We start from the raw sequence: 25,152 nt of genomic DNA, 5'->3' as shown, positions 1-25,152 counted from the left end.
TTGGGGGAGCAAGGCAGGACTTACTCATATGTATAGAGATTCCCAAACCATCCTCTCACGTAGCAACTGCGATCAAACCCGGGTCTGAAATGAGTCACACTTGTGTCTTCAATCTTGTAGTCGTGGCCTGCCTTGTAGCAGATGGCGGCGGTGGTGTTGGAGCGAAAAGCTCCAACTTTGAATGCTTGACTGGCCATATCTTTGGTGCAATCTTGGAGCTCGTTCCGTTTCATGTGGCGGTGGAGGGTTGGATGATGTCCGATCAGGGCTTCGGCTTGGACGGTCACGCTGAGGAGCGCAACGAAGAGGAGGCAGGTGAGAGATTTGAACCCACACATGTTGGCTAACAGCGATACCGAGTATGTATGGAGGTGGGGAAAAAATGTCAAGCGGGCAAGAGAGTTCAGTTATGTAGACAGTTGGAAGAGCTGATTGGTCGCTGGTCATTGATCTGTTGTAGACGGATCAAAAGAAGCGTGTGTGGGACGACAACTCAAGCAGGAACAAACAAGTCCCTCCGGCAAAGTTATCTGGGGATTGATGGGTACGTCAACGCAAGATGAAGTAGGAATACGGAACGCCATCGCCACAGCCCCAAAAGTGCTGATGAAGGGCGGGTTGGCGGCTGATCAAGCCGCAACTTGCAAAGACCACAATTGCAAAGTCCCAGAGCGAATTGCTCAAGCACTGTGAGGCAGAATGGTGTGTGATTGCGCCAGAGACATGCAAGACACTTATAGAAAGCATGTCAAGGCGTGTAGAGGCGGCCATTAGGGCAAAGGGGGGGTAACACAAAGTACTAGAGCACATCAATATAGCGCTCCAGAAATCGCCCCACTTTAAAATAATTCTCGACTTTTATTCACTGTACATAGAATTGCATACACAGCTTTATGTTTGGTACGATCAGAAAGAGTGAAAGCAGAGCTTTCCAACGGTATAAGGCAAGCATGGACCCTCAACACTGTTCATTGAGTAATGCGATGATTTATGGGACGGTTTACGCGCGAGCTGTAACACCACCAGCCTGGCCCACCACAAAGCCTGAGCTTATAATGTGCGGCATTGACGTTATTGCCTTCTATCAGAGTCCGGTGTTCGCACATCCAAAGGCTTCCACTGCTCGCATGCAGTCGGAAAAGTTGCGCTGAAGGCGAGTCGTCACGAGTAAGCTTGCTAAAATCCACTGTACTCTCCAGCACAGAGCTATAAGTGTTTTCAGCTTACGTCCTTGGCGCTTGTACCATCACGAATCGTCTCTTCTGGGTGCACCCTCGGTCTGAACAGTCAGCAGACCAAGACTGAAGAATGTGCGGGATCAATGCCATTGCTTTCTATTGATCTGCGGTCTTTGCTCTAAACGAAAGGCTACGCCGCGTGACGATTGCACTTCATCCCATTGGCGAGCAAGCGTCACTTTGACTTCGCTACGATGCGGGGTATCGTCAGCGACACACTCCAGTGCCTCCGCCAGCTGCTCAACATCCTCCACCGTAGCCAACGACCACACCTCATACCCGGACTCACTCTTATCTCCTCTCATCTCCTTCTGCTTATCCCTATACGCCAGCTCTTTACTCAACAGATGCGCACAAGCTCTTCCGGGTCCTAAACAGATGAACCTCTCCACACCCTGCGCCAAGAGTGTATCGATCGAGTTCAACCAATGTACCGGCTTCGCAAATGCCCCTGCCAAGTCCTCCCTTATCGCTGCCACATTCGGCACCACCCGACCATCTTTCGACGAAACCAGCGAAAACCCTTCCGGATCCGACAGCGGCATATACTTCACCGCAGGACGCAAAAAGTGGGACGCCTCCAACATCAGACTGGTGTGGTACGCGCCACTAACAGGAAGATTCACTGCACGAGCACCAAGGTTTTTGGACCTCAGCCTGTCGCAACAGTACGAAACACCGACTCGGGTACCCGAAAGAACGATCTGAAGCTGACTGTTGATGTTTGCCACCTCGACAACTTCATCGCGTGCGACGGAGGGGATTTTGCCATTGCGAATGTCTTCTGCTACCGATTCGACTTCTTTGATGACCGAGTTGAGCTTGCCTGGCCTAACGACGACGCCGGACATTTGGGTGCGTTTCCAGCCGGGCTGTGCTTTGGTTTGGCCAGGGTTGCTGCTAGAGAAAGCGGCGTCTTCGTCGCAGAGCAGGTCGGCTCCTTTGCCGCTACCTGCATTGGCGAACGCCCAGGTCTCGTAAATGCTCTCAGGCTTCTTGCAGCCTGGTGGGAAGAGAAGAGGATGATTGGCGGTGTAGTGCGATGCTACCAGCCCACGGTGACGCAAGAGTCGCACAGCGTCGTGCAAGTCCATCGCACCGGAACCTACGAGCGCAGCATATACGCCTGAGCCATGCCCTGATGCCCATTGCACATGATCCTGCACCAGATCAAGGTGGAACTCTTTCCGCAATACCTGCAGGAATGCTAGCGTGCAGGTCAGGATAGCAGGCTGTGCGTTCTCAGCCCGAGTCAGCTCGAGCTGGTCACCTGAGAAGACTAGATCTCGCAACCAGCCTCTACGACTCCTTGCAACGGCTGTACCGCTGGCAAGTAATCCGTGCTTGGGGTCGAGATGCCGCGTCTTTGCGAGCTCAGCTTCGAAGAGCCCACGCTGCTCTGCACTTTCTGCACGCTCGCCTTGAATGAAGTGATGCGAGTGAATGCCAGGTGTTGCGATGAGAGCCTCTTCCGCCCGATGCCAGATTGAGCGTGCTGAACGGAAAGCCTTGTAGAGGTCTTTGGACATAGCGACGTACTGCGAGCCTTGACCGGGGAAGATCAGTGCTGACTTCTTACGGACTATACCAATTCCGGGATGACCTTGACCGACACCTGCTGTTGTGGTGCCTGCGAGAGGAGGTTGTGTGCCAGGAGCGACAAAGGAAGATGCATTGAAGCTGGACGAAGGGGATGAAAAATAAGTGTGCTGAGGTAGCGGCTGCTCGCTGCGTGTCGAGGGAGAGTAGCGGTGCTGGTAGCGATGGGCGAGCACTTGGTCTGTTGGTGCTCCTGCTCCTGCAGTTGTTGCCGCTGGCTTGGATGAGACAGCTGGACCTTTGACGTGGATAGTGTTCATTCTTCGTTTGCCATAGTTGGGAATAGCACCTTTGCCTGCGTTGCCCATGACGATGGGGGCAGTTGATCCCTTTGCTTTGGATGTGCTTGGCCCCACATCTGAGCTGGATGTGACAGGACCGCCCTGACTCTTGGCTCCACCACCAAAAGCCCATGTGTCATCAAGCTGTTCAGATGCGTTGGTGGATTTGGAGCGTACAGAAGAGGATGCTGAGAGGGCGGCTGGTCCAGAGGTGTCGAGGATGGTGCTGCTTGATTGCTTGTTGAGTGTGGTGCTGATACCAGCGTGACTGCTTGTTGGGGCGGTAGAGGATGATGATGCTTCCGGTGGCGTTGAGCTGCTGGCTTTGGTGGATGATGACGAGAGCAAAGGATGTGCCGATGCGCCGAGAGTGCGATAGCGCGCAACGTACGCAGTCGAATCTCGAATCTGCGCCAGTGCGTTTCTCTTGTTTGCGATGCTGGTCGCGGATGTTTTGGAACCTGCGATGGCAGTCGACGAGTGAAGTGGACGTGATGACCCAGCGACAGGCGCCTTCGGATGAGCCGCCGAAGCGAATAGCTCTCGCGCTGCTCCGCTGTATCGATATGAAGAGGACCTCATTGTGTAGCATCCGTACTGGCAAAGTCTGCCGCCAAGCCAGAGAGGGTGATAATCGGGATGTCCGAATGTGGTGATACGCCTAGAAAGTGAGGGTCATGGGTTCTGATTTTGATTCCGAATCGTTGTGTCGTTGCTTATGATGAGAATGATGGCAGCATTCTAGGTTTTCCTCGGAAGTGCCGATGCAATGAGTCACGATTTTAAATGGCGTGGGAGAGCTGCAATGTTGCTTGGCAGAGTCCGACGAATTGAGATATGCTCGTCTGCGTCTGATGCTTCGAGTTGGTGGTGACAGAGGGAAGAGTAGATGAGAAAGGAGATGGGAAGTCTTGAGAAGAGCAGCAAGGGCGATTGAGTGGAGAATCAGAACCGCACGCTGCTACTGTAACCGTAACCGTAACCGTAACCGTAACCGCAACTGCAACTGCAACTGCAACCGTGACCGGTAGCAAAGGGCGCGAAAGAGAGCTTGGGCGTGTGCTTCAAGAAATTAACCGAAGCGTAACAACAGGGAAAAGTAGATCGCGGGGAGAAGATGTGGGATGAATGGCTGCTGCTGCTGCATCATGCGGAAAGGTCCCGAAAAAAGGGTGGGTGTGAGAGCTCCAAGCTGGGAGACCGTCATCGGCCTAGACCGCTTTCTTTTCGCTTTCAAAGCGGGCCGGTGACAGGAATTTCCACACACAAATGCCAATTCCACAGCTACAGCTGCTGCTGCTGCTGCTGCCGATGCTGCCAAAACACCTCGCGATCGTGGGAATAAAGTCTGCGCCCTTTCTCCCTCACACACGCTCTGTGTGACAGCAAGCCTAGCTGACTCACCAGACGGCCAGTCCGAGAAATCGCGGGCGTCAAGGGTTCACGCAATCGAGTCGATCGAAAATTGAAGTTGAAAGCCGGGCGGAAGGCGACGTAAGGCGCTGTTAGGCTACCTATATGAAACAAATCGAGGCAGAGAAATTGACTGTACCATTGCCGACGATCCGACGTCCCGAGTATTATCACTCTAGCTCTATGTTGCTTGCATGACCACAGATGGTTGGCAGATGCGTTCGGCGATTGCATCTACCGTATATCCGGACTTACTGACTACCCGTTACTGTCAGCTTCTTCTGCTGCTCTGAATGGCATCAAAGATCACGGTCGAGTCTTATGCTGGTATAAGAAGGCTAAAGGAAAGATCGACATTCGGTTGATCCGAATCCTTGTTCTAGAAGCTGTTCCAGTGCAAAACAAGTGTGCAAGACAGCGAAAGGGATCGAAGCATCTTCGGAAACAAGCAAACAAGACATCGGAGATTAAGCGGGAAAATTCCAAATGTGACATGAGCATATCTGTATCATCATTGGAAGACCCTTTCCCATACATTCGGCGAATCCGGAACTGCTTAGCTGCTCTTTTCTCATGCCTATCTCCACCTTATCCTTCTCTCCTCTGCCACCATCACACCGAGCTCGTGGGAGCGGTAGTATATAAAACCTCAAGGATGCATTCGACATAGCTCTTCACCCCTTTTTTCCATATCGATGCCATGTCTTCCTCATCCACCTCAGTCACCGAGGTTGAACCTCACCCCTCCAACCCTCAATCTTCGAAGCGCTTATACAATGCCGGCACACTCGGCACGATCCGGCAACTCGTGGGCGTAGCAGCGCTATGCTGCGCCATGCTCCTCACCCAATCTGCGCTCGGACAGACCGTCGTCCCGATCCGTGACATTGCTCGCACCTTCAATGTCCTCTCCTCGGACGCGCAACAATCTTGGTTCGCTGCTTCCTTCTCACTTACTGTCGGCACTTTTGTCCTTCCCGCTGGTCGAGTGGGCGATGTTGTGGGTCACAAACCTATCGTCGTGCTTGGCTATCTCATTCTAACTCTTTTTTCGCTCCTTGCTGGCCTGTCACACTACACGGGATCGTACATCTTCTTTGATGTCTGCAGAGCGATGCAGGGTATCGGTTGTGCGGTGTTGCTGCCCAACTCATTGGCAATCTTGGGAAGGGTCTTCGCACCAGGGACCTATGCGAAACACCTCAGCTTCAGCTTCTTCGCAGCTACAGCGCCGAATGGATTCTTGGTAGGAGCATTGTTCTCGACCTTGATGAGTATGAATAGGAGAATGGGCTGGTGGTGGGGATTCTACGTCATGGCCATTGCTGCGGCGCTTCTAGCTGGGTTGTGTCTTTGGGTGCTGCCCAGTGAAGAGGAGATGAAAGCTGTTAGCGCTTTGTGGAAGCTTGACAACAAGGAGCAGCAAGGGGAAGTTGCAGCGACTAATGAAGCCGCTTCAGTAGGAGGCAAGAAGGATGCACTTTGGAAGCGGCTCGACCTGTTCGGGACGATCACAGGCGTTGTTGGCCTGGTCCTCTTCAACTTTGCCTTCAACCAAGCACTTGTTGTCGGCTGGGAGACCGTCTACGTCTACGTGCTGCTCATCGTCGGCGTCATCTTCATCGCGATCTTCATATGGGGCCAAGGCAAGGCACTTTACCCTCTCCTTCCTACGAGCGTATTCCACCTTTCCGGCTGCCTCATCCTCCTCTCCCTCGCATTTGGGTGGGCTAGTTTCGGTATATGGGTCTTCTACCTCAACTTGTTTGAGCAAAACATCCGCAAGTACACCCCCATCTTCACCCTCCTCACCTTTGTGCCCGCCGGAGTAGCAGGCATCATCGCAGCCTTCTCCTCGGCCCAAATCCTGGGTCGAACCTCGCCGCCTTTCGTTATGCTCCTCTCGCTCCTCGCGTTTTGCATCGGCATCTCTATCGCCGGAAACGCTCCCGTCCGCACCGAAGCTCTACCTTACATCAGTAGTGCAATCATGCCTTTCGGCATGGACATGTCCTTTCCAGCCGCAAGCATTATTCTCAGTGATTTCTTGCCGACGCATCAACAGGGAGCGGCCAGTAGTATCGTCAATACGGTGGTCAATTACTCGGTTGCATTAGGGTTAGGGTTTGCGGGAGTGGTGGAAACGCATGTCAATGATGGCGGTAGGAACACGTTGAAGGGTTACAGAGGGGCTTTCTACATGGGCATGGGTTTTGCAGGTGCTGGTGTCGCGTTAGCGTTGACGAACTGGTTGATGTACTTGCGGAATGAGAAAAGGGATGCGGACCAGAAGGGTCCGAGGGAGAGCGAGAAGGTTTGATGCCTTGCATCAATACATAAGGCTCAATCATCAATCTGGTCTTCGTTCCGCTCTACATCATCCTCGGGGCCCTCAACCTAGTTAACGTGGTCAAACATGGTCGATCTCGTACATCCGGGTTCATCTCTCTCCTCCACTTCTCTCTTTTGTCATCTCTTTGGGAACGTTCTATTGGTGTACGAGTATCTCAACACCTACCCATCGATCACCTCCACCGTTTGGCGCTACATTCTTAAATCGATCCGACTTTAGTTCCTCGTTACTGCAGCACTCGCCTTCCTCTCCCGCGTCAGAACATTTCTCCTCGCTGACGACGAAGAGAAGAAGAAGCTGGGGATAATGATGAAGTTGCTCAACCTGGTCAACCTCGCAGCTTTGATCTGCGTTATAACGCGATACTTCCGTACAAAGTGCACCAACTGTCAAGCCGAGATGTTCAACCCTTCCCTACCGGTGCAGACGAAGGTCGCAGCCGTGGTTTACATTGCCCTCCTTCTCACAATCTTCCTTCTGGCGGTAGTCTTCTTGGAAGGAGTGCAAAGGCAGACGGACCCAAAAGTAATGGAAGTGGTTCTTCTAGTCGCTCTACCACTAATGGCTATCAGGAGCGGATATGCAGCGTATCCCACTTTTAGCGGTGGACTGCTTGTGCCGAAGAACGTTTGGATCAAGTTGGTGGTCCAATGCATTCTCGAGTATGGAGCTTGTGCGGTGCTGACAGCGTTAGGATTCATGGTCGGGAAGGCGAGGGAAGTCAGGGAATATGATTTGGAGGAAGGGAGTAATGGTAGTGGCACCCCAATGAAGGTGTTACTTGGACTAACTCTCCGCTTCAGTGTGTATAACAATCAAGTGTTTCATGTATATTATACCATTCACGCGCGAGCAAATTGACGAACAAGAACTTTTCATTCCAAGCCAAGACAGAACAAAGGACGAGAACACAGCAGAACCGAAAGCATTCCCCCGCCTACTGATCAATATCCAACACAATACGACCAGCAATCTTCCCATTCTGCATATCATCGTAGACCTCTGGCAGCTGCGACAGACCCAGTTTCTTAAAGTGAGTCCTGACCTTTCCAGCCGCCGCGATATCCAATGCCTCCTGAGTATCCTGTCTGTTGCCCACGTACGAACCTACCACCCTAACCGACCTGAAAACGGTAAAGAACACATTAGCTTTAATATCCGTGTTACCCGGCAGACCGACAGCAACGAGCACACCGCGAGGACGAATATAATCCAGCGCCTGTTGGTACGCCAGACCGCCCGAAGCGGCGACAACAGCAGCTTGAGGACCGAATCCATCCGGAGTGGCCGCTTTGATATCGTCGACAAGGTTCTTGGAGGTTTTGAAATCGATGAATTTTTCAGCACCGAGTTGTTCGCAGAGCTGTTTCTTGTCTGAGCCTGTGTCGATGGCGATGACGCGGTAGCCAGCGGCTACGGCGTACTGGATGGCAAGATGACCGAGTCCACCGCCTGCACCGGGGATAGCGACAAATTGACCGGGGATGAGCTGAGCTTCTTTGAGTGCCTTGTAAACCGTGAGACCGGCACAAAGGATGGGTGCGGCCTGGTCGAGGGGCAAAGCATCAGGAATGATGGAGAGATGGTTAGCGTACGACACGGCGTATTTTTGGAACGAACCGTCGACGTTGAAACCAGAACACAAGGCGTGAGGACAGTTAGGCTCGGCGCCAGTCCTACAGAAGGAGCAGTTCAAGCAAGATGTGGCGATCCACTTGATGCCGACACGATCACCGACCTTGACATACTGGTCAGCTCCGTCACCGAGGGCAACAACGACACCGGCACCTTCATGCCCACCAACCAAGGGGAGCTTGTTGTCGAGGGGCCAATCACCAAGCATGGCGTGAAGATCGGTGTGACAGACACCAGTGTAGATGACACGAACGAGAGCTTCGCCGCGCTTGAGCTCGCGCTGGATGGGGACATCTTTGATGGAAACGGGTCCACCTTGCTTGTCGAAGATGGCGACTCGGTTTTGGCCTTGCACCTCGAGCTGTTGCTCACGAGGGTCCTGGGCGGACTGGGAGCGGAAAGAAGTAGCAGCGGGAGCCATTTTGTGTTTGTTGTTGTGTTGTTGGCGAGAAGAAGTCGATGGAGTTCGAGGTTGAGCTTGAGAGTAATTTGTGATGCTGTTGTTGAGTAGTGATAGAGAGGTGGCTGTGAGATGACGATGGGTTGGAGAAGAGACGGTCCGGGTTGTGCTTATATGCTTTCTGGGACGCTGAGTCAGTTGTGTTGCATGGCTAAGGCCAGATGACAGAGGTGCAGTCAGTGCACAGCGCAGACAAGCTCAAGAAGGGTCAAGTGCGCCGCAGCTGCAACCAGCCAGGATGATGAGAAGGCATTGCGGCAGCCTCGGTCTTTGCTTTGGCGTTCAGCTAACAAAGCTTGCGGGATGAAGGTGCCGCAGATGCGCTCACGCTCTAGGTTGCTATGCTGACTCCCACTTTACGCTAGGTTTGCTAAGCTGACTCTCACTTTACGGCTAGCCGTCAGCTTCCAGACGCCCTGGCATAATCTGCGTTTCCGCCAGTCTTCCGTCGTTGAGTGGACTGAGAAGAAAGGTCAAAGCGCTTAGAAGCCGGTGCTCTGCCGCCAACGAGGAGGATTCATCTTTGCCGGACTTTCTCCACATCGCAAGGCACTCTTCGACACAATCAAAGCTGACAATGGACGTTTGAATGTCTGAGTCTGATATTGCGGGGAAGCGCAATATCACACACCCAGAGGTCATGGACATGTGTCCGTGCGAGCTTTCTGGTCCCCTTCCAGAAAGGCGGCACACGACACACAAACCAAAGAGCCAACTCGCGGCGTGAGTCTGCTCTAAGTGCAACATCAGCTGTCTTCGCTCAGATCTGCAGCTCCGGCCAACACTTGCGCCAGCCTCCCGCAATCCTCCCTTGTCACGCCTGGGCTCCTTCTCGTGCGAATAACATACCGCACGAGAGAGTTCGAATTCCTATCGTTGCTTTGTACGGAAGCTAGTACTTAAACAAGCTTCCCTCTACATCCTCCTTCTTGCAATCCACTTGGTTGCTCCGTTACAACGTGCATATAGCCTGCGCATGTAACATCCCTGCTCTTCTTAGCGAAGCAAGTAGCTTTATTTGGCTTTTGGCCCTCACGCTTCTTTCCCGCAAATGAGCCTAGGCTCAAAGTCGGTTCGTGGTGGTTGCTGCATACGACAAGCTCGGCTGTTGGTGTGTCGTGGGACTTTTGAGGCTTCAATTCGTACTTCCCTCTCCGCTAGCGCTTCCTTCCACCAATCGAGTTGGAAGCTTCGATCACCAGCCTTTGATCAGAAGGCAACAAATGCAAGCACAGAAGCCGATAAGCACATGACCTTCGCAGAGAGTGAAAAAAGCTTCCCCGCATTTTTTAGATCATCATTCCTCTCCCTCTCCCTTAGTGCGACTTCGCTTCCATTGTCAGCTCGTCTGCCGCAACCTATCAACACTGCCGTTCCGATCTTCGATCTCGCGAGAGGGCGAAAATTAATGTCTCCAGGGAAGCTGCGCAGCTCGTTTCGATGCTTGTCGGTCGACTTGTGAGCAGCTTCTTTGCTTAATTTTAGTGCCTCAATTTCATTGTGGGGGTTTTTTTTTTTTTTTTTTTTTTTTTTTTTTTTTTTTTTTTCTTTTTTTAAAAAAACTTCTTATATCGCATGCGTTGAATCCAGAAGTGAACAGCATCTCAGATCGAAGGCTTGAAAGGATGTAGGCCATCGTGAACTTGGCTCAGAGTTTTCGAGAACCGGCGAATGGAAGACAAGAGCCAGAAGAATAGATGCTCGAACAAGAGGGCTTGGTTCACCGAGACTGACGACTAAATTCAGGCCACACACTGGCCCAGACACTGACCCGGGGTCAGGCCACGCGCTGTTCCGCCTTCGACAGGACTATATGTTCCATAGCTCGGGACTTCTTATTGTTAACAGGACGCGGAACCAACCATGTTTGAACATTTCATTTGTCATTGATGAGGCTCTAGGAGTGTTACATGATGGATCGTTTCGTTTTCCGGAGAGAATTGGACGACAGAATTTGCCAAGCTTTGGGTTCAGCAGTAGAACTCGAGCGGCGATGGCTTGTGACTACGATGATGTGCTTGAGCTCTGTAATGACAAGTATATGAAAGAGCGATGTTAGCTACCTTTAAAAGCTGCGTTACCCAGGGTGAAGTTGAAGAACTTACGCAGCTACAAGAGCAAGTGAACCAGACACGATTGCCTCTGTTCCTGCAATGAGTTTGTTGTAATCCTCTATCGCGGTCAACGTAGCATCGTTGAGAGCTCTCTTGTCCCAATCAGCCTTTGGTCTTGATTCGGGCGGCACTGATGGGTCGGATTTGGTCCTGTCACCAAATTTGTATCTGTTCTGCCAGCGCGCGCTCGGCGGTGCGAGTGGAGGTGCTTCAGCCGTATTAGGCGAAAGAGCAGGAGCAGCTTCGGGCACGCTTGGTGGTGATGATGCTGTTTTTGCTGCTGCATTCCTTCTTCTTGCTTCTTGTAATGCAGCGCAGATCGCTTTTCGATATAGTCGATCTTCTGTTCATCCGCGATATTTGACGCATGATTTGAAAAAATAGGGTTGTTAGCACCTGTTCTCGATACGTGTCGACGAAGAGCGCACTCACAGGCTCGAGTTTTTGGTACTTACTGCCATCTTTATTCTCCTGCTCTCGATTCCTCGACTCAAGATTAAGACCTTGGTATATGATTGCACCTGCGCCACCAGCCACAGCAATACTTGTGCCGTACGCACCCGCGATCGATTTGCGTTTTAAGCCAGTACCGAGGAAGTTGTTGGAACGGAGTTTGAGTATGTCTGGTGCTTTCTGGATCACCTCTTTGATCTTCGTTGGCGAGAGCGAGTGTGAGAGCGTGCGTATGAGATGGTCGAAGGCATCAGATTGGGCTACTTGTTTTAGCGGATGAACAGATGCTGTAGCATCTGCTTGACCGATACATGGCGGTATAAGAGATGCAATAATTGCGAATGTGAGCAGCGACAAGATGACGCTTGATCGCATCCTTTTCACTTTGTCAAGGTCGTGGTGTGATGAAGTGCCGAGAAGCTGGTCCCTGGAGCGCGGCGACAAACAGGACGTGAGATGGAGATAGCTTTCCGCGATGTCTGCAAACGTGTCGTGGTATCCTGTTTATGCTGATGAGGTAGCTGACGAGGTGGAATTGGGCTGACTGTTGCTGTACTTCTAAAGGTTTTCGTCACTACGTGGTTGCTAGGGGCATTGATGTAGAAGGTGGCAAGCGATGAAGCAGAGTTGCTGATCACGATACTGAAGGCTTGTGGCACTGATGGTGGTGATAGCTGACCCTTCTAAATAACACTGTCCCCAATCGTTGTCCCTACACTGCGATTGCGACGTTTAATGAGTCACCGGTCTGATCACGCTTTGATTAGCAGATGATACGTGCGAAAGCAAGAGGGTCGTGGAAGATCGTCGAAGCTTGTTTTACAGCGGCTGAGTCGTTATCGATGTGTGCGATCGGTAGGAGAATGTAACGGTTAAGGTTCAGATGCCGTGTCAGAAGTCACCGTCGATGCGAAGAACGATGAGTGAGCCAATTCGTGATGATTGCAGAATCCTATATCGATGCCGGTTGATGTTCCAGGTGATCCGTTCCGGTGGTGAGAAGGTTACAGCGATGAGGTGGAGAGGAAAGGAAGAGAAACGTGCTCCACAGAGCGACATCTAATCCATTCTTGTTCGCATTCGTGAGGACCACCCATCCTGCATGTAGGCGCAACCGGGCTTGAATGTGCGCTGGAGTCAGCGTCAGACATCTCTTTCGGGAACGGAAACGGAGACAATGCCGAACGTGTTCGGACAAGACGTAACCAATGAGAACGTGGGCGACTCTGGCTTGATGAAGTCATGACTGGAAGAAATTGCACAAAGTTTTGCCAGTCGCCAGTGTCGCCATTGTCTTGTTACAATGTCACAGAGTGCTCAACAACTTCAAATCGACCTCGATGATGCATGCCCGCCAAAGAAACTAGCATGGTTACCGGGCTACAAGAGCATGAGAAATGCTTTGAATTAAGCACGCGATTCAGTATATGTACAAGCAGAACGCAAGAATCACTGCAAATGACGATGAGAAGAAAAATTTGTAGGTTTCTAGCAAGTGGGGTTTCCCAATAAGGTCCTCCCGGCGGATCCGACATTATCGTTGGTTGCAAGTCAACGCGAGCTCGGGAAGGACGGATCATGATGGTGGGTTCAATACACGTGCTCAACCAGTGCATGTCTAAGCGTACAGCTTAGAGGTCGGCGGGAAGGTAGTCAGAGTACTGCTTGCTCTTGACCTTGTTGAGGTCCTCCTCAGTGATGCTCTTGACCTGGTCACCAGCGTTGTAGCCAAATCGCTTGGCCGAGTTGGTTGCGCCTGCCTTGAAGAACGAAGGACGTCGGAGAATAGTGACGACACAGCTTCCACCGAGACCGATGTTGTGTGTAAGTGCGTGCTGGACGTTCTTGACCTGGAGCACACCGGCGTCGCCTCGGAGCTGGTCGACCATGTACTTGATCATACCAAGGCCAGTGGCACCGAGAGGGTGACCCTTGGACTCGAGGCCACCCGATGGGTTGACGACCCAACCCTTGCCGGAGTCGTTGTAGGTGTTGAGACCCTGCTCGACAAGCTTGTGTGCCTCGCCCTCAGCACAGAGACCGAGAGCGGGATAGGTGACGAGCTCGTTGGGAGCGAAGCAGTCGTGAAGCTCGAGCACCTGGACGTCCTTAGGACCGATGCCGGCCTGCTGGTAAGCAATCTTGGCGGCACGACGAGACATGTCGGCACCGGCAAGCTCGATACGCGAACGGTCCTCATAGAGACGAATCGAGTCAGTCGCGACACCCAAACCTGCAAGCTCGATAGCTCGGTCCTCGAGACCGTGCTTCTTGACGAATGCTTCCGAGACAACGATGGCGGCGGCACCACCATCCGAAGTGGGCGAGCACATGGGAAGGGTCACCTCACGGGTGATCTTTCGTGCCTTGAGGACCTGCTCCTTAGTAGGGGTGGCACGGAACTGGGCGTAAGGGTTGTTCTTCGAGTGACGGTGGTTCTTGGCAGCGATCTCGGCAATGTGGTCCCAGGTAGCCCCATACTTCTCACAGTACTCGAGACCGGCAGCACCAAAGATACGGGCGGCAAAGGGACCAAAGTCCTCAGTCTCGTACTCCTTGTCACCCTCGATCTCGAAGAGCTGCGACATGGTGCCCTCCATGGGAGCAGCACGGTCGGTGAAGGCCGAGCTGAGCGAACCAGGAGCCATTTTCTCGAAACCGACTGCGAGGGCACACTCGGCCTGGCCAGCGAGAACTGCGTTGGCAGCGAGACTGAAGGCACTGGAGCCGGTGGAGCAGTTGTTGTTGACGTTGACGATGGGGATACCAGTCATACCGAGCTGGTAGAGAACACGCTGACCGCAGGTGGAGTCACCGTAGACGTAACCGGCAGCGGCGTAGTCGACATGGTCGTAAGTGAGGCCAGCGTCAATGAGGGCCTTGACGGCACCTTCGAGACCGAGGATGGGGTAGTCCTTGTTACCAGGCTTGGTGAAGGCAGTCATGCCGACACCGACAATGTAAGCTTTACGAGCAGCCATTTTGAAAATGTTGTACGGAAGAGGCGAATGTTGCGGGAATGACGAAGAATGAGGGAAACGTGATGATCAAGAGCAAGCAAGAGGGAGAATGAAGATATTTAAGCGACGTTGCTGGGCAGGAATGTCTCCTTAAGGGTGCAGGCAAGGATCGTCGAGTTAGCGAGCAAGACAAGACCAGGAATTGAGCATGGTACGAGCACACACGGCAAAGTCGGCTCATTTGAAGACCGGATGAACATCAAACACGCGCTTGCTTCAACACTCACACTCACACTCACTCTCTGCTCGCTACCTGCCACACCACAGGAGCAGTACAAAGTGACAGCAATAAGCGTATCTCCGCTGCGGCTCGAGCTCAGGTTCAAAGGCACACACACAGGGGCACGGAGAAATCCAGAGCAAGACTGTGGAGTTTGTGCGAGCGAGCCAAGAGAAAGCGAGCTCCAATAGCCGGCCTTTTTCGAATGTGAGATCCATCCACTTTGAACCATTTCAATACCTTCCAATACAAATTCTCTTGTCCCGGATTGTCGTGCACTCGCCGATCAATGCCGTCCAAGCAAAAGTGTGGGGAAGAGAGCAAGCAAAGAGACAGTTCCACGCTCGACAGTCATAGGCTTGTGACGCTCGGTGTTGCACAAGGCTGCGCTTTGGGCCACCTTCTGGAGATCCCTCGACTTGCACGCAGCTGAAGAACGCCTGCTCGTGAGTTTCTTAGTCTCAACCTGCTGGACAGAGTAGCTGGCTCTTGCTACTCTTGGTTCAGAACAGGGTGTTCGCCGCACGAAGTCTGCTCTGAGAAAGGGGCGTCATTACTGATGCCAGTAGCCTCATGTCTCGTGGCAACAGAAGCGTGAGTGCGAGAGGTCGTAGGGGCATCGCTGCAGTCGCTGCACTGTGTGGCAGCCGCTCGCTTTCACACCAGCGGTCTCAAAGGCGCTTCGCGAATAGGTTAAAATACTTTTAATGCAAAATCAACAGTTGCTCTAACAAAGACTGAATGCGCGCTTCATGCTGAAGGCGTTAGGTGGTTGAGGAGGAAAGCAAGAACGTCACGGGAAGGCTGTCAAACATCGCCAGGGCGATGAGTTTGAGCTCTCGATCGCACATCAGAGCCCAACCATCTTACCTAACCCGCCGAGCATGCCACCATCCTTCTTCTTGTCACCTTCGTCATCGTCACTGCCAGTCTGCGAGCCAGGGTCAGATGCTGCACCATCAGCACCTTTGTTGCTGATAGCGTTGTAAGCCTGGCTACCGTCAGCATTGCTAGAAGCAGGCTTGATGAGGTTGAAACTCCCTTTAGCGTTTGTGCACGAGTCACGCACAGCGTTGGAAAGAGGTTCACCAAGAGGCTTGAGAGCGACGCAAGTCTGGGGTAGCGTCCAGGTGTTGTTTTCAATATCGTAGTTTTCTTGGTGGGTGCAGTGGAGTGCTCCTTTGATGCTACCGACGCGAGCTTTAGGGCTGTAGCAGACTCCGACTTCGACGGAGGAGAACCAGTAAAACGTTGCGGCGAGTGGGTAGTCATGGGCAGTGTAGTCGGGGAGTGGGACGTCGGCGTCTACACTGTCGATGCTGATGACCAGCAGCGAGGCGAGGGTGAGGAGGAAGGCGGTGTTGAGTGTGAGCTTCATTTTGAGGTAGCGAGTGATCGAGAACTTGACGAAGAGGAGATGCCAAGGCGAAGATCCAAAGAGGGACTCGAAGGAGGGGCGACATCAACGCTGCATGTTTTTATATGGACCTTTCTGTCTGCCTGAGATGAGGCTCACGGCGAGTCAGATGGACTTCATTCCATGTTGTCACGGATTGTCTGTGCAAACTATCGACGTAACTCATCCCACACCAATTTCGACCCACCTCTCCCTCTCTTGTGTGTTGGCACATGAACTTCGGACATATACCCACCCGACCTCGCTGCAGCAACTGAACTCATCATTGCGTTCAAGAGCGGACGACCAGCGTGCCGTTATACCTGCGGACATGCTCGTCCGATACGACGGTCGTCACATCTCAACGGTTCCTCCCTTCCCTCGGTTTCTCACTTCACAGACCCTCCAACACATACAAGGCAACACAGGATGGATCTGGTTTAACTGAGCTGATTATCCTGTTACATGGCGTGCTTAGATAAGCCACGAATTCTAGGTCCCTGCTTGTACAACAAGAAAGGAACCGGTACCATGAGCAATGCGATGAATCCTAGCAACGTTGAAGCCCATCTTGGGTTCAATGTCTCGAACATTTGAGTGGCAAAGAGAGGGAAGCCGAAACCTGCTGCGGAACGGCAAACAGTGTTGGCAGCCAAAGCCGAAGCTGCGTTCATCAGGTAGACGTCGATGAGGTAGTTGAAGACGCCCAAGAAGCAAAACAAGACACCGAAGCCGATCAAGCTACCTGCCATCATGGGAGACCAGAAGCTGATCGAAGGGTAGGAAGTCCAACCGAACCAGAAGAATGCGATGGCCAAGCAAGGACCAGCGAGCATGATGGGGTAAAGTCGCTCCTCGGGTGGGACCCGGTTGACTCCCTCGGACTTGAGTTTATCGGCTGTCCTGGAGTATCGAGGGTTGAAATAGGCGATGTAGAGTGCTACGGCGGCACATCCTCCGAGGAAGAAGGGAACGAACATGACACCCGATATGCCAGCGTTGAAACCATGACCAAGTGAGAAGACGATGGGATAGGCCTCAAAAAGTAAATACACCACACCATAAACAAAACTGCGTTGCGTATGGCGAGGACGATGATGGCGATGAGTTGGTGAAGATGGAGCGAAGGAATGGTCGCATGGAGAGGGTGGAGGACGAGAAGGAGAAATTTTGGTCAGCAGAATGGCATTTTCGCAGAGATTCAGATCAGACACGCCAAACGTGTGTAGAAGGCCCAAGCGTCATGCATGCAGAGGGGCTCGAGCGGGTCCCATCGTTCTCGGCACGAGGTCTATAGGTCGATTCAAGGTGGGTTACTTACCTCAAGTAGATAGTCATGACGAGCAACATTGGTTCCTGACCAAGCATGATGAAAGGCTTGAGCAAAGTCTTGTTGATGCGGTCCTTCCATTCGATCTTGACGAGTTCGATAGGAGCCTTGTATCGGTCATCACCGGTCTCCTTCCGAATCCTGCGAGCCTTCCTCAACAAGATGATGGGAGCATACGTCTCTGGCAGAGTAAAGATGACCAATGCAAGGCAGACACCAGAGAAGATGGTGCAGACCCAGAAGAGCCATCTCCAAGATGTACCGCTAACGGCGATAAATCCAGAAACGATAGGTCCGAGTGCTGGCCCTGCGAAAGGAGCCAACGAGAAGAGCGAGAGAGCGATACCACGAGTCTTTGCATCCCACAGGTCGGCGATCAGACCGCCAGAGTTGGTTAATGGCGAAGCGGCGAATGTGCCAGCGAGGAAACGGAAGACAAGGATGGAAGCAGTGTTCTTGGAAAGTGCGCAACCGACGTTGAAGCAAGTGTAGACGAGCATAGCAGCGATAAAGACGGGTTTACGTCCAAATTGTTCGGAAAGGGGACCCCAGAGGAGAGGACCGAGACAGTAACCTGCAACGAAGATGGACAAGCTGAGAATGGCAACTTCACGACCGAAACCGAACTCTGCCTCGAGTTGTGGGATGATACCGGAAGGTGCAGAAGAGGTGAAGGTGGAGTTCAAGACGAGAAGACCACCGAGCATGGTAAGGTACCATCGGTAGGCTCTTGACCACGTGAAAGGGTTTTCAGAGTCGTTTTCGCCTTCCCAATGAACGATGACAGTTTCTTTGCCCGCTTGTGACTGGAATCGTTCGAGATGGTTTTCGGTTTCGGCACGTTCGAGATCACCACCGAAGGGATGTGCTGTGTCGTTGGCCCCGCTGCATTCACGTCGAGAGAAGGTGCGCGTTGGACGTGTGGCAGCTGGATCAGAGCCATCCGCTGGGATATATGTGGGCGTCTCTTGAGGAGCAAAGCCAACGGATGCGCCCTTGATGGGAGGGACTGTATCTTCTTTTTCAGACACGGAGTTGTCACCGTGACCAACGGCAGTGGCAGCGTCACCAGCAGTGGACGAGTTTTGCTTTTCGAGGTCGAGATTCGACTGGTTGACGGAAGGTGTCTTTGAGGAAGCAGGTTTGGAAGACATGATGAAATTGCACTCGCACAGGGGCGGAGGCGGGTCTAACGAGAAAGGTATAGATGGATGATGGGTGGCGGACGAAGGGATGTCAGCGTCAATTCAAGGGTGTGTATATATTGATTGTACTCATCCACCCGATGATCTAGGGCAAAAAAAAGTTTACGGTTGGACGGCCGTCTTGGAAGATGACAAGCACAGGCGCAGGACACACAGGCAAGCAAAACGACATGGTAGAAAAGTGTGTGTCCTGTCCTGCATCGCTTAAGAAAATGTGAGCGTCTTGCCTGCATTTGTTGCACAGCTGGCTTGCGAACGCCTTGAGCTCCATCGTATGTCCGAGCTGTCGAAGCCAAAACCTATGCATACAAGCAGCTCAAATTGTGTGTGTTGCTGACGATCTGTAGGAGGATTTGCCGCGGTATTCGCATTCTCTTGTGTTGTGTAGTGACAGTATCCGATTCGGTTAAAGTTTCGTTTTGTTTGACCGACGAATTCTGTTCCGTGGAGTTCAATCTCCGAACGCAGCTGATCAAATTTCATAAGAAATCTCTTAAATTTCTGTTTGTTTTTCTGTGCCTAGTTTTCGTGCGATTCCGCTGATTGGATTCCGATGTGCTCACTGTGCCACCCCCAACCAGCAGCTTACACCTCGACGCCTCTTGCTCACTCTTCACTCTATCCGTTGCTATACATTGCGAACTAAGTCGATTCGGTGACGTTCAGCATCGTCTCTTTCGTAGTCCTTTGACGCGCTGTCCAGTGTCGTGTGTAACAAGGATCGATATGGATAGATCAAGCTGCTCTGCGGCACCCGGTAGTACCATGAAGCCGGTCCAAGTGAGTTGTGAGAGGGTAAAATTTCCTATCTGCAAAGCTGCAGAGATGCTTCTTCTCTCTCCTGCATACCTCTGCCTCTTTCGTCAGAAATGATTTGAAATTTTATTCCAAGATCGCGTTCACGATTATCTTCTTGCCAGATTTCGCCGATGTGTCCGCTTTTTCCGTCCAGCACCAGGCCGAAAGCTCGGACGAATGATCATCTTTGGACCCTGAAACTCTTGCTATATCGACCGCTATCTGACATGCTCGCCCTCGTCTGTCTGCTTGTCAGTAGACGCTACCCAAATTTTGGAACTGAACACCGGTTACTCGTCGATCCTTGCAGTAGCCGATACCTGATTTGGGTTGGTGATCTGCAATGCTCCAATCCAGGGTCTGCAGGTTGGAGCCGAGCCAAGATGCAGCTCTCGACTTGTCACGTTCATCCGAAGTAGCAATTGTTGGAGCGAACAGTGTGCTCGCTTATCACTTGCGAGGCAGACTTGGATGGTAGGACGCGGTTTTATTACATATGGCGACGAGGAACGGTATGTAGAGACAGTGGATGGACATGATACTAGTGAAGAACGAACTAAGTCTTGTGCTTATGCGTCTACCCTGTGGACGATACAGAAACATGCTCCCTTGGGTCTCGGAGAGTTGTTTGGGGCTTCATTGCCATGCGGCTGATTCGTCCAAGTATTGTGCGATGTTGGTGTTCCCATCGCACGGCTGCTTTTGTCGATCCTTCTGCGCTTGAGATGTACGGGGCTGGTCGACGGGCTACGATTCAGCGTGCATCGTAGAAGTCTACATAGTGCGTGCATACGCACCAAAAGCTTGCATCGTCTCTCGAAGGCAAATGCGAGTCCACTGAATGAAAGCCAAGCAAAAGGAATGCGTCAGGTGTCGATGTCAGATGCTGTCCCTCATGACTTGACAACCAATAGCACCTCAGGCAAAGTTCCTGCAGCAGGGTCCCACCGCTTCAAGGAGACGCGGATTGGCTCCTCCTCGTCACGTGCCGGTTTGCCGTTCGTGTAAATGCGACTCACGTTTTGTTGCGTCGCTTCTGACTCTTTGCTTTGCGCTTCATCGGCATTGTCAAAGCTACGCTCGACAAGCCAAACACGATTGCGAAACCCGATCTGATGCAGACCGCTACCCTCTGGTGTCAAGTTTGCTCCTTTCACTCCCTTCAAGTACTCTTGGTGACGAAGCTTTCGACGTTCCCGATTGGCATCAGTGCACACCTGGGCAATCCATTGAATCTCCCTTTCTCCCAAGCTCGTCTCGGATGATGCTGACGCTAATATGTGCAGCGTTTCGAGATGCGGTAGCTGACAGAGCAAAGCTGCGAGTCGTGGCAGATCATCCTCCCAAATCTGAATCACCAGATCTCGCACCCGAGCACAGTGCTGCGCAATTAAGCCAAACTGATCCAGCGAGATGCCGATACCATGCAAGCGCAGCTTTGTAAGCTGGCTACAACGACTGACTACGAGACGGGACAAGAACCATGTCGGAAGAAGCGGAAGGTTGGAAGGCGGAGTTGAGGTCTCAGGTTGGCCGTATCGCACGCTGCCTTCTGGTGGTGGGCCTGAGAAGCGGCGGATCCAGTCGTTGGATGCCCATGTTGCTTCGGTGTTGCCGTTAGAGATCGACCGTCCTGCTAGGATGTAGTGTCCTTCATCGTCGTAGTCTGACTCGTCATCGTCGTAGTCTGACTCGTCATCGTCGAGCTCGTCCAGATCAACCAATCCCCCGTCGCCCTCGTGACCTCCATCCATGGCAGGCCGTGAGCCAGAGCCGGCGTAGTGCGTCAGCTCCACCAGATGGTCGGCCTTCTCTATGAGCTTTGCAAAGTCAGTGTAGAACTCGTTGAGTGATGCTGCCGATAGCGGTTTCGAGCCCGAAGAAGATGCCGACCGCGGATATGTAAGAGACAGCAGGCGTAGAGACGAAGCATATGGATGCAGCAGGCTAACGTCTTGCGCCTGTATGTTGAGTCCTTCCATAGCTAGGTCACTAACGCCTGGTCCACCTTCCGCCGCTGAACGGAGGACTGCTTCAATACCACGCCCGGTGATTGCTCTACATCCTGCGAGGGATAGCCGCCGCAACAGCTTGAGGTGGGGAGCCAACGCCATCAAAATAACATCGGTAAGATGTGAGGAGTGTTGGCAGAGGATGTTGAGGCTTCGCAATCCCGTGGCATCTTCTGTGCTGCTGTCGTCGATTTTGAGTGCATCCATCCCTGACGCTAGACTCGTTGTGTTGTCACTTTGACCTCCCCGCAACAGCTTCTCCGCAATGTCCACGAGGCCTCTCAGCGTCGCTTTCTCTGGCAGTACCAGACTAAGCTCCCGAACCGTCAGCGGCACATACTTCAACAGTGTCGACGTAGTCCATAATCGAACGTCTCCAGCGAGCTCCAGCCTCCGCAGCTTTGGAGATGAGCTGAGTAGGGTCGGAAGTAGCCGGTCATTCAGACTCCCCGCTCTTGTCCAGACGAGCTCTTCTAGGTTGATCGCATTAGTGAAAGTCGTCTCGATGTCGATTTCGAGCCTTTCGAGGCGCTCAGCGTCCAGACCGAAGGGGAAGACTCGTAGTTCGATGATCCTGACAAGCCGACAAAGATCCGGGTTACTGCCAAGACAGGCGAAGATGAGCTTGAGCCGTGTTTGATCCCGTAGAAAGAGGCGTTCGTATAGTAATGGAGTAGCTATCTCGTTGAAGAGACGGCCTACGAGTGCGCAGGCTGCCAGGTCTCTGACTCGATGACGCAGGTGTGAGAGGATGGGTACAAGCAGATCCAACGGTAGAGCACCGAGTAAGCCCAGTGTGCCAGAAGTCGAGTTCATCGCTCCAGTGTGTGCTTGCGGCGTGACACGAGCGACCAGCACACGCTTGCCGCTCAAGGTGCTGAGCTAGTCAAGCATGGAGAGGTAAGGACGGTTGATGCAAGGCAGAGGATGATATTGAAGAAGCTAAGAAGAAGAGTTCCTAGGTGGCCCGGGAGTCGGAATTTCACTCATCCCATGCATGTGGAGGCTTATGGTCGCAGACACGCCGCCGCTGCACGGCGCAGGACGTTCATTGAATGCTCAAGTCTTTCTGTCGACCCAGCTCAGATGTTCAATGCTTTCAACACTGTATAGATGCTCACGTTGTATGTATGGCCGCGGGCATCTTTGGTCAGGATGTAACTTCCTAGAGCTCTGTGTAATTACATCAAGCGACGAGCATTGTACTCCGCGACAGCTTCGCTGATAGCAGCCATAGCCTCGTTGAGTTCAGCATCACGAGCCTCCTCCGGCGAAAGCGAAGCAAGAATCGCCGTCTCGTTCTTAGGTGGAGGGAATGGCGATTCGTCAACGTCGCATTTGATACCCTTCTTGGGTACAGTGCCGTTCACATAGTACTCGCGAACGATTTGGTTGATGCACTTGGACGGCTGAGACATACTGCAGTGGCCGTAACCAGCTCGTCGCACCGACACGGCAGAGCCGAACTTGTCTGCCATCATATCAGCGAACCGACCAGGTGTGACAGGGTCGAAATCGTTTCCGAGGGTGAGAAGGGGGAACGAAGTGTTGCTGTCAAACTTGCCCTGGTGTCGCTCGTTGGAACGGATCTTCCACGAACCAACACATATGATACCTTGCTCGCTAAAGAACTGGCCAAACAAAGGCGAGTCCTTCTCGAGAGTGCGGATGTGCTCCTTGGCGCGGTTGATGCTCCACGACTTCTCGCGAGGGTCGTGAAGGCCGTCACCGCAAGCAATGGCAGCGTTGGCTTCCTCGGATTCTGGGATCTGGGGCACGTGGTAGGTTGAGTCTCCGTAGGCGTTGACAAAGGCAGTTCCATTGCCGTTCATGACATCGTTGAGCATGTCGGCGAGCTTGGGCCAGCCTGCAGGCTTGTACAAAGCCATGAAGAAGGTTTCGAGCACCATGCTGAAGGTGAGCAGCTGAGGCACGTCGGCTTGGACGACAGGCAGAGGATGGTACTTGAGATCATCAAGCAGATGCAAGAACTTCTTCTTCAGGTCCTCGCCACTTTCATCGTCAGACGCTTGCTCCGACAAAGCACAAGCCTTTGGTCCTGCCTTGATGCACTCGTCAAAGAAGCCGTCGAAGCCTGCGTCAGTGTCGAGCAAGTTGGTGCTCCACAGTCCCTGCATGTAGTTGGGGACATCGACAACGCCGTCGATTGTGAGACGGTTAACGTCGTCAGGGAACATATCGGCAAAGGTAGAGCCGAGCACGGTACCGTAGCTGAAACCCCAGTAGTTGATGCGCTTGTCGCCAAAGAAGCGGTGGAGAAGCTGCATGTCACGAGCTGTGGCGGTGGTTCCCACGAACTTTCCGTGCTTCGATACAAAGGGGTCAACGCTGCAGAGCTCAGACAGAAGGTCTGTGCTGGAAAGTAGCGAGCCGATCTCGCTGTCGAGAGCACCAGGATGAGAGTAGAGAGCACCAAACGAGCCCGACTCGATGCGGTGCACGTAGCTCTTCTCCGTGTTGTTCCAGCAGTCCATACGAGGGAAAGTGCGTCCAACACCTCGAGGGTCAAAAGAGACAATATTGTACTTGTGGTCTAAGATGGTGTCGAAGTTGGCAGCGAGAAGCTCGTTGTTCTTTGCAGCGTTCTTGCGGGCGATGAACTCGAAGCCAGAGCCACCGGGGCCTCCAGGGTTGGTGAGCAGGGACCCGAGGATCTCCTTCTTGGACGTCTTACCCGCACCAGCAGGGTAGAAGATGACGGCGATCGAAGCGTTGCGGTTGTCCTCGTCAGCGTTGGTCCAGTCGAGCGGTGCCTTCATGCGACCGCACTTAAGAGGAGCAGGGTAGCGCTTCTCATCATCACAGTCGAACCAGACGACCTCGCCACGAGCAGCTTGAGAAAAGTCGGTCTGGTTTTCGGGCTTGAGGTACGAGTCTGGTGACGAGCAGCCCTTGTGTTTGTGGATCCTGCGGCGAACGTCATTGAAAGCATCGTTGGCAGCGGGCGAGGAGAGCCAAAAATATGCCAAGATTACGAGACCGGTTACGAACCAGCGATGCTTGGGAATCGGCTTGCGTTGCTGATCACGATCAGTGCTGGCGGCTTGAAGATTAGGCGTAGGTAGCGACGATGCGACCGCATTGTAGCAATCTTCGATCACTTGCTTCTCGAATGGAGCCATGCTGCAAACAGCGACTCTGTGTACACTGTGGGGAGCGAGATGGCAGTGTTACGGAATGAAAGGTCGATACTCTCTGCCTCTACAAGGATCCTTTGACAAGAGCACACGACGCTCGGATCACTCTGGCTAGCCTTGTTGCAGACAGTCCACTGCATTCAGACAATGAAAGCGCAAGGGTTCTCGGAGGCTCCTCGTCCGACGGTGATGCTTTGCCGAGCGTCCAAAAGGTCCACCTTCGCAGCCGGTTGTGTGATGTTGACGACGACGAGCTAACAAGATCAAGGATGACTTTCCCACGGAAAGCCACGGCTTTTTACGGTTTGGTCGAGGACATACAGCCGAATCCGTTGGACGGAACTCTCCATCTTGAGTATGCAGCATAGGGAGTCAAGCAAATTAGCCGACAAATGGTCCGGATGACTCTCCCACACCTATCCGCAGTTGATTGACAGGCGACCTAATGGATGGCGGCAATACAGTGA

General features: G+C 52.7%; 9 protein-coding genes across 9 annotated transcripts; 1 reads left to right on the top strand and 8 right to left on the bottom strand.

The window, feature by feature from the left end:
- Nucleotides 1–1,318: 1,318 nt before the first annotated feature.
- On the bottom strand, nt 1,319–3,700 carry UHO2_02398 (uncharacterized protein; the record flags this gene model as incomplete). The annotated part of the gene is made up of 1 exon (XM_041555186.1): nt 1,319–3,700. One exon carries the CDS (start codon nt 3,698–3,700, stop codon nt 1,319–1,321), a length of 2,382 nt encoding a protein of 793 aa, XP_041411120.1.
- A 1,531-nt stretch (nt 3,701–5,231) lies between these two features.
- Nucleotides 5,232–6,851, top strand: UHO2_02397 (uncharacterized protein; the record flags this gene model as incomplete). The annotated part of the gene is made up of 1 exon (XM_041555185.1): nt 5,232–6,851. The coding sequence occupies one exon, from the start codon at nt 5,232–5,234 to the stop codon at nt 6,849–6,851; it is 1,620 nt and encodes a 539-aa protein (XP_041411119.1).
- Nucleotides 6,852–7,821: 970 nt separating this feature from the next.
- On the bottom strand, nt 7,822–8,940 carry UHO2_02396 (putative ADH1 - alcohol dehydrogenase I; the record flags this gene model as incomplete). Its single annotated transcript, XM_041555184.1, has 1 exon — nt 7,822–8,940. The coding sequence occupies one exon, from the start codon at nt 8,938–8,940 to the stop codon at nt 7,822–7,824; it is 1,119 nt and encodes a 372-aa protein (XP_041411118.1).
- Nucleotides 8,941–10,949: 2,009 nt separating this feature from the next.
- UHO2_02395 (uncharacterized protein) lies at nt 10,950–11,921 on the bottom strand (the record flags this gene model as incomplete). The annotated part of the gene is made up of 3 exons (XM_041555183.1): nt 10,950–11,004; nt 11,085–11,436; nt 11,549–11,921. The coding sequence occupies 3 exons, from the start codon at nt 11,919–11,921 to the stop codon at nt 10,950–10,952; spliced, it is 780 nt and encodes a 259-aa protein (XP_041411117.1).
- Nucleotides 11,922–13,177: 1,256 nt separating this feature from the next.
- Nucleotides 13,178–14,527, bottom strand: UHO2_02394 (putative sterol carrier protein; the record flags this gene model as incomplete). The annotated part of the gene is made up of 1 exon (XM_041555182.1): nt 13,178–14,527. One exon carries the CDS (start codon nt 14,525–14,527, stop codon nt 13,178–13,180), a length of 1,350 nt encoding a protein of 449 aa, XP_041411116.1.
- Nucleotides 14,528–15,636: 1,109 nt separating this feature from the next.
- Nucleotides 15,637–16,164, bottom strand: UHO2_02393 (uncharacterized protein; the record flags this gene model as incomplete). Its single annotated transcript, XM_041555181.1, has 1 exon — nt 15,637–16,164. The coding sequence occupies one exon, from the start codon at nt 16,162–16,164 to the stop codon at nt 15,637–15,639; it is 528 nt and encodes a 175-aa protein (XP_041411115.1).
- Nucleotides 16,165–16,643: 479 nt separating this feature from the next.
- On the bottom strand, nt 16,644–18,666 carry UHO2_02392 (putative mfs-multidrug-resistance transporter; the record flags this gene model as incomplete). Its single annotated transcript, XM_041555180.1, has 2 exons — nt 16,644–17,253; nt 17,504–18,666. The coding sequence occupies 2 exons, from the start codon at nt 18,664–18,666 to the stop codon at nt 16,644–16,646; spliced, it is 1,773 nt and encodes a 590-aa protein (XP_041411114.1).
- Nucleotides 18,667–20,408: 1,742 nt separating this feature from the next.
- Nucleotides 20,409–22,343, bottom strand: UHO2_02391 (uncharacterized protein; the record flags this gene model as incomplete). The annotated part of the gene is made up of 1 exon (XM_041555179.1): nt 20,409–22,343. One exon carries the CDS (start codon nt 22,341–22,343, stop codon nt 20,409–20,411), a length of 1,935 nt encoding a protein of 644 aa, XP_041411113.1.
- A 365-nt stretch (nt 22,344–22,708) lies between these two features.
- Nucleotides 22,709–24,670, bottom strand: UHO2_02390 (uncharacterized protein; the record flags this gene model as incomplete). Its single annotated transcript, XM_041555178.1, has 1 exon — nt 22,709–24,670. One exon carries the CDS (start codon nt 24,668–24,670, stop codon nt 22,709–22,711), a length of 1,962 nt encoding a protein of 653 aa, XP_041411112.1.
- Between the last annotated feature and the right edge of the window lie 482 nt (nt 24,671–25,152).

This window comes from Ustilago hordei, assembly GCF_900519145.1.
Source record: "Ustilago hordei strain Uho2 genome assembly, contig: UHO2_contig_04, whole genome shotgun sequence".
Classification (NCBI taxonomy): domain Eukaryota; kingdom Fungi; phylum Basidiomycota; class Ustilaginomycetes; order Ustilaginales; family Ustilaginaceae; genus Ustilago; species Ustilago hordei.
The sequence above is the reverse complement of the archived record's forward strand: the minus strand, read 5'-3'. Positions and strand labels throughout refer to the sequence as shown.